Here is a 13,396-nt window from a genome sequence, read left to right as displayed (position 1 = left end):
TCTACAGCAATTGTGCTGAGTCTGCAGCAGTAGTGCAGTAGCAATATGGAAGAAAAGCTTTCCTTTTCCCTGCTGTTTTCATGCAAAGTGCTCCAGATACCCAAGGGCTGTGTTTTCACAAAGCTGTGAGTAAAAGCTCACAGAAGGATGGTTGACGTTGGAAGAGACCTGTGTGGAGGGAGCTCTGAAAGTCATCTGGTCCAACTGTGCTACTCAAGCAGGGCCACCCAGAGCCTGTTGCCCAGGAACAGGAAGGTGTATAGATGGCTTCTGAATACCTCCAAGGACAAGGACTCCCCAGTCTCCCTGGGCAATCACTGCGGTGCCCCGTCATCCTTACAGTAAAAAAGTGCTTCCTGATGTTCAAAGGGAACTTCTTGGGTTTCAGTTTCTGCTTGATGTTTAATAGAAATATTATATGTATATTTTGGCATTAGGACATGGACAGGGCAGTGTCATAGTACAGGTCTAAGTGATTACTGTCCAAGCTGTATCTTCAGTAGACACTGCAACAAGGTACTTATCAAGAGTTTTGTCTTGTTATAAGTGGTTTGATTTAGAATGAAGCAAGCAGCAAACTTGTAATAACAGCAACAATAAGGACAACTAACAACTAGTGAACCATATGTAATGCAGGGCTATGAAAGGATTACCACAAAGAATTAAGTACAATGAGAATCCAAACTGCCAAGTTTGAATACTCAAGTTTTAAAAACAAGCCATGATTTTAGGCACAGAATTACAGAGTTCCAGGCTTCACACAGTCTTCATTAAACATAAAAATCCTAAGAAGTTGATTTGCATTACTCTAATGTCCTTTGCCAGAGACCCAATGCTCCTCTTCAGGCACAGGCAATTCCACATTCCTCTGCCCATTAGTTTGATGTGTTCATGGATACAAGGAGAATAAATTAAATTAAACACTACTGTTTTAGAGTGTCTCTTATACTCTTTAAACATATAGAAAATATAATGAGTATTCACTGGAAATTGGTGTTGTATATTATGGCTGTCCCATGTTTAAACAGTAAAGTGCTTCTTTTAATCCTTATACTATGATTGAAGTCAACACAGGAATTTCCAGATTTTGTGATCACAGATACTGGAAAAAAGTAGAATGATCACAAGTACAAAGACAGTTGTTAGATCTCTGTTAGATCTACAGCATGGATCACTTAAGAACAAGCCTTTGGATCACAAAATCTCTCATGGAGCTTTCTCTACCACCAGCAGTTTCAGACCACTCCCGTCTCACTTGTATAGATACATGGGACAGAAATCAACTGTTTTAGCTGTTTCAGCCCACAGGTTTCAGTGGATTCTCAAATTACAAATAAACTTGTTTTGGTAAATTCCATTAAAATCAATAGGATGGAGAACATGCCGTTTAGGTAAGTGCAGCTTGGATTTGCAACCGTGTGAACAGCTGAGCCTGACCCCATGACAGGTGAGTTTGGTAACACCAGCAGTTGCATTGATGCATTCTTAAGTTGTTATTTTTCAAGGTAAGAATAGGTTAAAATTTAGCATCCTCTGCAGGTTCCTTTCCCTGCAACACCTCTGATACACCATCTAGATGGCTTTTTATATTAGTAATGTAACAAGAAAAATCTTCCTCTATACAGCAGGACAAAAAGATCATGGTTTCCTAACTCAGTGCTTTCTTTCTTATTAGAAAGAAATTCTTATTTCTCTGACAGACAATAGTCATTGAATTGTCTGATGAATAATGGACAGATTCAAAATGAGCCTGAATAAAGTGCTTGTATATTTTCCTTAAATTAAATATAAGAGACTTGAACTCTTGTAGTTCTTTTTATGTAAGCCAAACAGGAGGCTTCAAGAGAGAAGAACTATGATTTAAGAAGCTGGTTTTATGTTGTAAGTTAAATCATCAGGCAGACTAATTCAATTCCTTTCTGTTTACTGTAAGACTATTTCTCTTACTGGACGAGCCATAAAACTAAAGTGACTAAAATAAAAGAATTTCCAGTTCTTAAAGACTCAGAAACAAGTTCTCTGACCGAGCAGCAGAGCTGCCAGCACATCAAACTTATGAGCAATTCAATTGCTTCTCTGAATTTTCTGCAGTTAAAAGTTTTTTACTTTTTTTGAGCTAAACCTCAAAGTCATTCCTGTAATCAAATAGTCATAAGCTGTACTCTCTAAAGATTAACACCATTTTTGAATGCAGCACATATTTGAAGGAAACAATGGTTGGAAGTATTCATAAAGACTTCAGGAATGCATATTAGCATGTGTACATTGCTTTCCACGTCCCCACTTGAAGCAAGAGAAATAAAAGGCATGACAACCATGTAAACTCTCTCTATTTTTAACAAAACTCATTACGTGGCTGTAGTATTTATTTTGTTCTTTAACTGAACACTTCACATAGCCACTTCTAGAGAGAAGGTATTTCAGGCTTCACTAAATTATTTCTATATTTAATAGCATGTAAGTTAAAATATTAGAGTACCTTAACTGTAATTTCAGGTTGGAACTAGATAGGAAAAAAGTCTTCAAAATATAATTTAGAAAAAGGGCATCTTAGTCACCAGCTCCAGTCATTAATTCCATTACCAACTGTCACAGTCTATGAAGAAAAAAAAAATATGGCTGAGTAAGTCCTTCTCGTTATCTCAGTAAATCTTTACTTTTGACCTTGGGTCAGTTAATAACCATATTAACATTAAGACAGATCCTTCAAGCAAATCAGAAAAGCTGATGGCATTTAACATTGAATTAATTCTGCTCAGGCATGCTGAGAACCACCACTGTAGTTTCCTGCAGCAGTGTGCAATGATGGCCCAAAGCATTACAGCAGTTGTAAATCTTGCCTGGAATCAGGAAGATTACTTATTCTTCCCTCTAGAATATAAATGGAAATAAAAGCAACTCTGGAAAGAAAGGGCTGAGCACAGACTGAACAACGTTTGTAAGAGATACCCTACAAGCAGCAAATGCTGATGAGAAGGTTTCAGTTATTCACTAGTTTTACATGATAAAAGGAAAACGATTGAAATTGTCTGTATACTATGAATAGTGTTTTTAAGAACAAGTTGGGGAAAATAGCATCCTTAAAGAAACAGCATTGTAAGCTGCTGACTTTGTTCTGCAGCTGTTAGTTTGAAGAAAACAACAACAAAAAAGAGATTTTAAAGAGAAATGGAAGAGAGTGAAGTTCATAGCATATCCTTTTCACATGATGATCTATTGGACTGTAAAATCATCTAGTCGTGCTTGCAAAAATTAAGGGCAACTAGTCCCCCAAGGGACAACACAACTTTAAACTGTAACAGGACAGAACCAGCTTCCAAAACCAACTAGTATGGGTATTTTGCTTAGCCTGTAAAAGCAGATGATTGCCTAAAGACTGAAGAAAAGAAACAAACCAGACACATCTAGTTCTTCAGATGAACTAGTTACAGAGTATTTTTGGTAGTTCAATTCATTTGAAACATCAGAAACAACAGAACTGGTCCTTTATGCCAGAAAGAAGAGAGCTCTCTTAATTGAAGGTTGGCTCTACTCCAGTAACACTGCTGCTGGAGTGATCTTCCTTGTTTGCTTTAGAGTTATGTCAGTTTACATAAGACTTGGATGTTAAAACAAGCTTTTGAGGCTTAGTGTAGCTGAATGACAAGTCCCCTCATACAGTACTGTTTTAATTAGCTACTTTTTGAAGGAGTTCATCAGGGTTGGGTGGGTTAATGTAAGCAATTAAAGGTGTTGAGTAAAGACCATCAGAGCTAAACACATCAAACAAAATCCAAATTCTTCAGAATATTTTATCACCTCCTGACCTCTTTTGTATCTTTTGCTTTACTAGGAAATTAAACAGTCAGATGGCTGACCAGCTAACACCTACAGGAATACAAAAGCTTGTATACACGTTGACAAAAGACTTGCAATGTAAACAGTGAGTTAAGAAACTGAATCTGCTGTTTAACTACATCCTAATTTATTTTTTTTCTTGAGGAAACCAACCAAGATTTGTATGAGATGCTGGCACTACATACCACTCCTCCTTTTCAGCTTTCAAATCTTCATGTTCATCCTCTTCTCAATTTTTATCTTAAGAAAAGTTTGCAGTTTGCCCAATTCTGTGCCTTGGGCAAAATAAGCCCTTACATTTACTGACTGGAGGAAAACAAAAAAGCTAAAGCCCTGCTTAGAGGCAATCACCTGCCAAAGCCACAAATACCCATTGGCATCTATCATGCTGGAAGTGGCACAGGATTTTTCATGTGCACATCTTTTCCAAATTCCTTCTCAATATTTTGCACATAGGGTGGAAATACAGTGTAAGTATGGCAGAGGCAAGTTTTTGGCACAGATGATACAGCAACTGGACTCTTTTATCAACCACAATATTTAACAACATTTTTCAACTGTTGCATTTTTACTAACAAAGAGCAAACAAAGCATGTGGCTCTTCCTGTAGTTTTTGAAAGGTGTGAAAGAAAGCTCCCAACTCATCTTAAAAATCTTTCAGATTTCTGTTGCCTGAAAATAACGAACAACTGATCCTGAAAAAAAAAAAAAAAAAAATCCACAGGAAAATCAGCACTCACCATAAATTGAACCCAAGAGTTGGTGCTAACTTAAAGCAAATGAACCTTGTTTGTATCTGTTTCATGTTTGATCTGCTGAGCAAGACATGTTGCAAGTGCATAGGAGACTTTTAAGAGAGTTTCTGTTTCTCCTGCAGCAAGGATCCATTATCTCTACCTGTTGCTGGAGATATGAAGAGCATGCAAGAGCAGCAATGATGTCTGTCTGTTTCTGATTTCAAGCATTCAGTTTTCTCAATGATCTTCAGTTAGCTTGAAGTAGCAGAATTGGTCATGGCACCAAAGTCATGTTTTGTAATGAATTTCTATTCTGATCCTTTAAAGAGCTAATTGGATAAGAAACTTCCCAAATTTCATCATACATTTCTGTTTACTCATATTGTATTTAAAATACTCAGAATTAATTAATGGCTACGTAATTTTTACTAGAAGTAATTTAAATTTTTGAAAAGAGATATGAAAGTAGAAAGATTCTTTGCTAAAGTCAGACCTGGGAATCTGATGGAATGTCTTCCTAGCTGCCAACAGGATCAAAAACGTGGTAGTCTTCTACTGGATGGTTTATGCTTTTATCTTCTCTAAGCTAATAAGAGAAGGATGTTATCACCTACTTAACTCCCAACTTAATGAAAAATAACCTCAGACTCAGTCTAGAGAGACAAAGCACACAATGGAATCTCACATACACTAGTTATATACATTGTGAAATATTTGGATGAAGAAATGAAGTGTTACTCCACACTCAGAGTAAAATAATATTTTCAGATGTACTTTTTTTTTTTGTAAAAAATCAGTACAATGATTCAATAACATCTTTTACTTATCACCTAATTGAACTTTTATACCACATCCAGAGAGAATATACTTCCCAAATATTTCTCATAGTTCAGAATTTAAGCAGTATAAATTAATACTGATCTATTCCCACTGTCAGCATCGAGATATTTTTATGTTGCTTTCATTTGCAGAAAGAAGTAAAATTCTTTGCTGTAGTATTATACATAAAGATTGTAATTTAGATATGAATAGGGTATATGCTGTATATTGTAACCATATGTTGTACATTTTCTATTAAATCTGCAGAACAACTCCACCACCTCTTCAGGCAGCATGTTTTTACTGTTCTTTTACTCTTCCTTATTATTGCAACTGCATTTTGTGCTGCAAAGTGACAGAACTGGAAACTGAGATAAATAAAAGAGAGAAATATCTTGGCAACAGCTTCTCTGCAGGTGCCTGGTGATTCTGGACAGACTGTTAATAGCATGTAATTTCTTCTGTACAGTATATCAACCCACATGCAAAGAATTCTTCTTTAGGGTCTATCTAGAGCTGCTACTGATGCTGAAAAGGAAAGCACTCACATTACTATTTCTGATAGACATTGTCTCTCCAACTGTTCTGTAGAACCAGAATGAAGTGAAACTGCAGGAACTAGTTGAAAGCCAAATCCTCAGAAGAAACAAACAGCTCTCTCTCAGCTGCTTGAATTCTACTTAATAACATAGCTCATGAGCTCCTGTCAAATATACCAGCTGTTACAATCACAATCTGGTATTTCTTAGGTCTCATTATCATCCATTCTCCTTTCTAGCAATTTACCATCAGCCCACAGTAGTGTGGAGGTGAGCAGCAATTTTAGTTAAAATTAATGTAATGAGCAGTGAACTTTTTGGTTATTTCCAGAGTCAACATATGAATGCAAAAACATGTCAAATAAGTTTACCATGGAACAAAGCAAATTTTTTTGTTGTTTGGAGAAAACTCCCCAAACAAATCCTCCTCTGCTACGCAAATGGAAACCACTAAAAGTGAAGAAAGTAAGTTATGTACAGGTTGGAGTTCTAAACTGATGTTTCTCAGACCAAAATCGGGGCTCTGATTCCTGGTTTCATGGCAAGCTTAGTCATGGCAGCTGCAGCAGGCTGTCACCACAGCTCCTCAGCCCCCTGCTGTGGGTATTCACACTGATAGACAAACAAAATGATGACAGACAAACGAAAGCAAAACATACCCACTGCTGGACTCCAGCAGACAGCAATTCACTGAATTAAGGCAAATTGCCACTATTCCCACTTTACATTAGCAGAGTAGCCTGAGGGCCCTCATTATGAGGCACAAAAACTGTTGGTGATGGCAGCTGATTGTGTGCCCGGTGGTGCTGCCTGATTGCGGTGCAGGGGCAGAGCCTCCATCAGGCTTCAGGTACTCAGAGCCCAGAAGCAGTTCCATGGCAATGTACACATGGGTGGGATCAGTAACCCCACAGCAGAGAGGGAAGAGAAGGAAAAGCTAGAAGCAACATTTTAATGAAGTGCAAGACTGGAAGTCCACATCTCTGTTACCATTCTTCCAATTTTCCTCAGAATTAAGTGTGGGGCCAGCTTGAGCAGCACAGTTACGCAGAGCAGCTGAGCAAGTAGCACTGGGAGAAAGGGGACAGAAGTACAGAGAAAACTTTTGGAGTAAAGGGAACCTATTTGAGAGATATGGGTTTCATCAGCAGTGACAGTGTAATTTCACTGCCGGAACTTAAGAGACAGAAATAGAAGATTGAAGGGCAGTCTGCTTGCAACTGAAGAACAGTCTACATAAAAGAGAATCTTAGAAGTCAAGGTTATCTCCGGAATGTGAATCCATAGGGATTCTGCAGTACATTGTGATGCAGCTAGCACAGAAAGTGAACAGCATTAGATTTATTAAAGGTGGTGAAGAGACTGAAATAGTAATGGAGATTACAGACTCTGATTGTGTGAAACAGAGGAGATTTTAAATCTCTCTGTCCCTGAGAAGGCTGTTAAGTGCTACATCAGAGCTGATGTAAACCTTGATTTTATACATTGTAATGACAGCCTTCTGCAGAAATTCAGAGTCTATAGGAGAAAAAGTAGCTCTTAACTTAGTTTGACATATTACTGTCAACAGGGCCACATGCCCCAATTCAACACATTGTTTTAAACAAAAGGTTCACTTTGGTAATGTTTAAGTTTGGAAAGAGAATCAAGATGACCATCTGAAATGAACTTAGAAACAGCCACATTGTTAAATTGCTTGGATATGATCTGGAGAATAAAAGGTGAGGTTTCAAGTCCAAAAATTATCAAATCAACAGGTTTGGATGACTTTTACCTTCTTTTTGTATGACTGTAAAGAAGGTAATTACAAGTAAAACCGTATTGAGTCCAAGTAAGGAATACAGAAACTGATAATGTTTGATAAGTTAAACAAAAACTCTTAAGTCAGGCTAAATGTAATTTTTGAAGAACAAGTGTTTAAAGTTAAAAAAAAAAAGGAGAGAAATATGAGGCCTGCTAGAGAGCCATGTGAAGCAATAGGAGATGTCTGTTTAGAAGAGCATAGTGCATGAACCAAAGCCATTACCAAAAAGATAAATCTGCCCCTGTGTTTGGTCTTGCAGGAAGGTCCTTCAAATAACAAGAGTCTAATGGGCTGTTGCAATATTGAGGCTGGACTAGAAGAACTCCTGAGGTCACTTCCAAGTTGAATGGCTCCAGGATTCAATGAAATATCAAGTTAAAAAATTGTAAATCTATAAAAATGAAAGAGAGTATAAAGATCATTTCAGAGCTCTACAGGAACTAAAACATGACACCACTGAAATGCCGACGTATTGCTTAAAAGTGGCAGCAGATGGATGGTAGGTGGGAAACAGGACCCAAATCTGAAAACAGGGCTGCAGAAAACTACAGGCAATTGAAGTCTTCTAGTCTGTACCCCACAGGGAATTCTACTGCCAGTCTGTGAAGATGATTAAGGAGGAGTTAAGTGGCATACACAGAGAAGTGATCAAGCTGATACAGTATGCCTGGAGTTTCAAACAGCATTAGAAATCAAGCTTCCCCGACATAAAAGGAAAAGTCCTCTTGTTAACTAGTGTCAAGTTAAGTAAGAGGAAGCAGGAGATAAAACATGTGGTCAGTGTTCACACTTGGTGAGCTAAGATCCCCAAGATACATACACTGGAACTTAATCACGATTTCCAGAAAAGGCCAATACCTTTGTATAGGTGACAAAAACTTAATTCTCCTACTATTCAAGACTGCTAAATGATGGATTTTTTTTCTTTTTTTTTTTTTTTGTATTCATGGAATTTAAATATTCTCTCTGAAGAGACACCTCTACAAGAGAGGGAGAGACAGAAAGAACAGCTACAGCTAAATTCTGCAGAATGTCTCAGCATTATATGAAGTCAGCAGTCTTCTGTGGTCAGCCTGGCAAAGGCAGTTCTAGTTCAATAGGATCTGCATCATTATCTTATGCCTGCTCCTCATTAGTAAGATACCTCTACAATCACCGAGGGATGGTGGTTTACAGTGAGCAATGATTAGGTCTGTCTGAAGTCAGACAGGAAGCCAAGATCATCAAGTGAGGTTGAAGAGTAGCACCGTAACTCCAACTCTAAATACAGATATAAACCAATTAAGTACGTCATAACTTTTTTCCCCACATTATTTTTTTTTAACCTCTAATTAACAGCCAGTAGAGAGTAACAGATAAAACTCTAAGTCCAACACTTATCATCCTGAAAAACAGCTTGGTTTTTTGTTGTTGTTGTTGTTGTTGTTTTTTTTTGTTTTTTTTTTTTTTTTTTTTTTTTTTTTTTTTGTTTTGTTTTGTTTTGTTTTTGTTTGTTTGTTTGTTTGTTTTTGAGTTTTTGTAGTTAGTTTGTTTTGGTTTGGTTTTGTTATTCCTTCACCCTGATCAGAATAAATCCGCGTTCCTTCAAACAGGTTATCCTACCACAGTAAAAAAAGTACAAATCTGTTACATTTCTGCTTGGTGCCATGGAGAAGAATGGCAATATGAGCATATTATGCAGGATGAACAGCTGCTGTGTCCAAAATATTTTAACTCTGGGGGAAAAAAAAGTTACTTATGCCTTTAGAAAACATAAAAGCTTCAAAGGAATCTGGGAAATTACCACTTGAATCTGAAACTCATATACTCCTTATTCACTTCTGAGCATTTCAGATTTACTTTTTTTGCTGCTCACACAAATTGCAAATTAAAAGCTCCTTCAATTTCTGCCTACGCAATATATTCCCTGATTGTGGAATCAACCTTCAAGTAAAACAGTCCCCTTATTACTTAGCTTTAGTGGTGCCTTTAAGAACCAGTTAGGAGTAAATCAGAAGACCTGGAGAACGTACAAACTTGACTGGACTAAGAGCAGGGCCACACATTTACCATGACTTTCAGCACCAGTATCACAGCTATTCCCAGCAGTGAAAATTACAGTGCTCAGAAGCAATCCATGAATTCCAAGAAAGATCTTAGATGCTGTTAGTGGGTTCAGTGTGTTCCTCCTCTAAAAGTTAACAAATTATCTCCTTATATGACTACATTTGGAAGTGTAAATATCTGGGTTTGCAGAACAGAGGACCTTGCTGCATGCAATACTCCTGACCCTTGGTATACCAGAATTTAACATCAAACTAGTAAGCACAGCAAGGCAGTTGTAAAACAAGTTCCTGCTTTACATTTTGTTTTTCATTTCAAAAACAAAAAATTACTTAAATGAGGAATCTTCTAAGATATGTCTAGGACTTAATGAAGGTTTAATTTAAACAACATGATCAAGAAAGTTAGAAAAGACTGTCCCAGTCCTATGGGATAAATCTGTCATATTACACTTTCCTAAAGATACTTTCATACAAACAAAAAGCTTTTCAATACTAGCAGTGCTTTTAAAGAGGCAGGCTTAATTTTAATAATCATTTACAGCCAGTGACTTATGGAAAAAAAAAACACCAAGAAAAGCATTCACATGCAATATTATTATTAGGGAGTTAAAACCCCAAAAGAAACCAAAAAACAACCAACAAAAAAATAGCAGCGTTTAAACAGTTACTCATCTTAAAATCAAATTTTTTGATATTTGTAGCTATTTTGCAAAATGAAGTTGATATTTGACTGAAACTCTTTCTGGCTTGGGTTTAGACAGTTACCACAGTGGGGAAAAAAGCATATGACATTTCTAGCACTTTTAGGTATTTCATATTAATTCTAGTAAGGTAGAAATTGTAGGAAGTTTAACAGAAAGAGTCTCATGGCTGTATTTGCAAGTGAGCAGCACATATTGTTATCAAGGGGTAAAGTATTCAATCTGTTCATTTTTAGAATGATTCACATTGGTGACTTTATCTAAATGAACTATTATGTGAGCAGGATGTTTTAGGAACTACTCGGTATGATAGCAAATTCTTTAATCGTGATTAGTTAGACTTACAAATGATTATGAAACATACAATGTGCTGCAGCTTTGGATCATTACCCATGGAAATGTAATTCAAAAGCACAAACAATAATTATTTCCATCACTCTTTCTACCGAAACATAGCTTTCTTCAATTAGAATACTGGTAAGTGAGCACAGCAAATATAAGACTTTTTAATAGTTAATCTGATAAAGAATTAATTGAGCTTTTAACTGAAGAAGTTTAATCCTTCAAGCAGTGTGCACCTTTTCAGAAACACACAGTAACGTAATGTAATAGATATATTTTCTATGGTGGCAGCCAGCCTCTGGGACCCTCAGGCCCTTTCCACACCTCTCAGCAGCAGCAGGGAGGAAGAAACCACATAATCCCCTGCTGGATCCCATTCTTTCCATTGGCAGAGGTTGGCTATTGCCACTGCATCTTGGGATTTAGGAGATAAATCGTGAAGTTTCCCCAAATCTGATGAAGGCAGAGCATGCTGAATTGCACTCTCTAAGCCACCAGAACAACTGTTTAGAGACATCATTCCGTCTTGGACGGCACATGTCTAACAGAGAGTGTGAGAACCAGTGGCAAACATGGACCATGCCTTTCCTGGCCTGCAAGAGCTTGGTACCCTCCTTAATAATACACCTCTTCTCTGTATGTAAGGGGTCATTTTACTTTCATTACTGAGTCCATCTATTTTAGAATGGGCACTAGCATCCATTATCACTGATATTCCACTGCAAAGAGTTCCACTTACTTATCCCGTGTGTGAAACACTTCCCTTTGCTTCAGATGTCTCCTCATTTCATCTGTGCAAGAGTTTTACTGCTACACTAGTGCTGCTTTCAATCTAGCAGAAAAGGAGGTGGTAAAACTGCCTCTCTGAGGATGAAGGAATGGTTGAGAAGCAGTGACTAGGTGTTATTTAGGAGAAACTATACACACTGATTGAAAGTGAGACTGCACATTAACAGACACAGGACATAAATCATCAACATACATATGAAATCACCAGCACTGATGACAAATGATTAAGGAATTTCTTGGCAGACAAACTGCCACATGATGTAAAGGCCCATGAGCATTCATCTATCAGCTCATCTGCCAAGAAATATCCCCTGCTTCTGTCAGAACTGGTTAATTAAAGTGTACCAATAGGTTATGCTAGAAAAGTTCACACCTGTTTCCCAAGTAGACCTTCAGTGAAAAGAGAAGAAACAGGTAAAACAATATTTAGCAAAGATCCAGAAGCCACTTCCCAAGCACCTCTGTTTTTTTCATTACTGTTAAGTGTCCAACTGCATTTTCCCCTCCCCCCAAAATTACAAGACAATTCAAATAATAAAACCTGTGCAGTTTAAGACATGAGTATCTTTCCCATACCATCTACACTCAGCACAGGTCCATCTGAAATAAGCAGGTAAGTCTAGTTAAGACATGAAAGTGTCATTGTCTCCTTACAACTGCTTTGTCAGGTACATGACTCAGTAGTACTTGCTAAAACAACTTTAACACAATGATAAATTTTAACAAAAAATAATCATGCACAGCCATAGAATTTAAGTAATTTAAAGTACCAGGTTCAAAACAGAGCTCTACCTAGTATTTGGTAAATTTACTTATGAAAAAAATTAACTCCCTTGGGTTTGTGGAGTTTTGATCAGTAATTGCTTTGGATTTAAGGAATGATAAATTCAACTTATGGTTAAAGAGTATTAACTTGTGTAATCCTGCAGCAAAATACTACTATAATCCAGAGACAGAAACAAGAATTTTAACTAGTAAGATTAAAGACTTTTCAACTGCCAAGCTAAAACCTGAAAATATTAGAATACATGTCACTTAAAATGGTACCTGTGACTCTTTTGGCCTTCTCCAAAAATATTACACAAGTAATTGCATTTAGACAAAGCTCTAAGATGAAACTGCATCTTCAGTCCCTCCAGAAACCATGACAGGTAATAGAGATTAATGGGTTATTAATGCTTTAAGGTCAGTCACGTGTGTAGGTCTACAGTTGCCTTTTCTTTCTGAACATGTATTTCCCTTGTGAGTTGAAGCCTGAGGTTCAGGTAGGCAAACAAAAGGCAAGAGTTAAAACAAGTTCAAGGGTACACTTGAAAGCCATTTGGGAAGCAGAAAGCTGAGGCACCAAATCTACCACCACCACAGAGTAGGAATGCCATAATTACATACTCTAGCATGAAGTCCAGTAAGATGTACTGGGTGTGATTCCCACTCAGCAAAAAAACCCAAATATCAATTAACACTTAAATGAAGTAATAGCTTTAGGACTTATACAAAGCAGCAGCAATAGAAGCAAGAAGACCCATTGGACTGGTCTCTGCTGTACAAGCCATTTTCAAGGTTTTAAAAAATGGACAAATGAAATTATTTAATTTGGATAAATAAAATCATTAAACTTAAATCTAATGACTTATCTAGATGATGATATGTGAGATAAACCATCTTACTTCTTCTCCTGAAAGATAGTAAGCTGAAAGTAGTCCACCGACGAAACGAATGTTCACTTCAAATACGGAAATTTCAGCGTTCTGTTGAAATAAACATAAATTTATTTCTATAGAGA

The 13,396-nt window shown here is 37.1% G+C and overlaps 1 protein-coding gene across 1 annotated transcript in view; it reads right to left on the bottom strand.

Annotated features, from left to right (window-relative positions):
- MAN1A1 (mannosidase alpha class 1A member 1) overlaps positions 1-13,396 on the bottom strand; it is a 141,121-nt gene that overhangs the window by 71,152 nt on the left and 56,573 nt on the right. Inside the window, exon 4 of the mRNA XM_083856889.1 lies at positions 13,281-13,361. Coding sequence (XP_083713015.1) covers positions 13,281-13,361 — 81 coding nt within the window. The remainder of the gene's footprint in view (positions 1-13,280; positions 13,362-13,396) is intronic.

The sequence above is a fragment of the Zosterops lateralis genome (genome assembly GCF_965231275.1).
Source record: "Zosterops lateralis genome assembly, chromosome: 3".
Taxonomy (NCBI): Eukaryota; Metazoa; Chordata; class Aves; order Passeriformes; family Zosteropidae; genus Zosterops; species Zosterops lateralis.
Note: the sequence above shows the minus strand (reverse complement) of the source record. Positions and strands in the feature narration are given on the sequence as shown.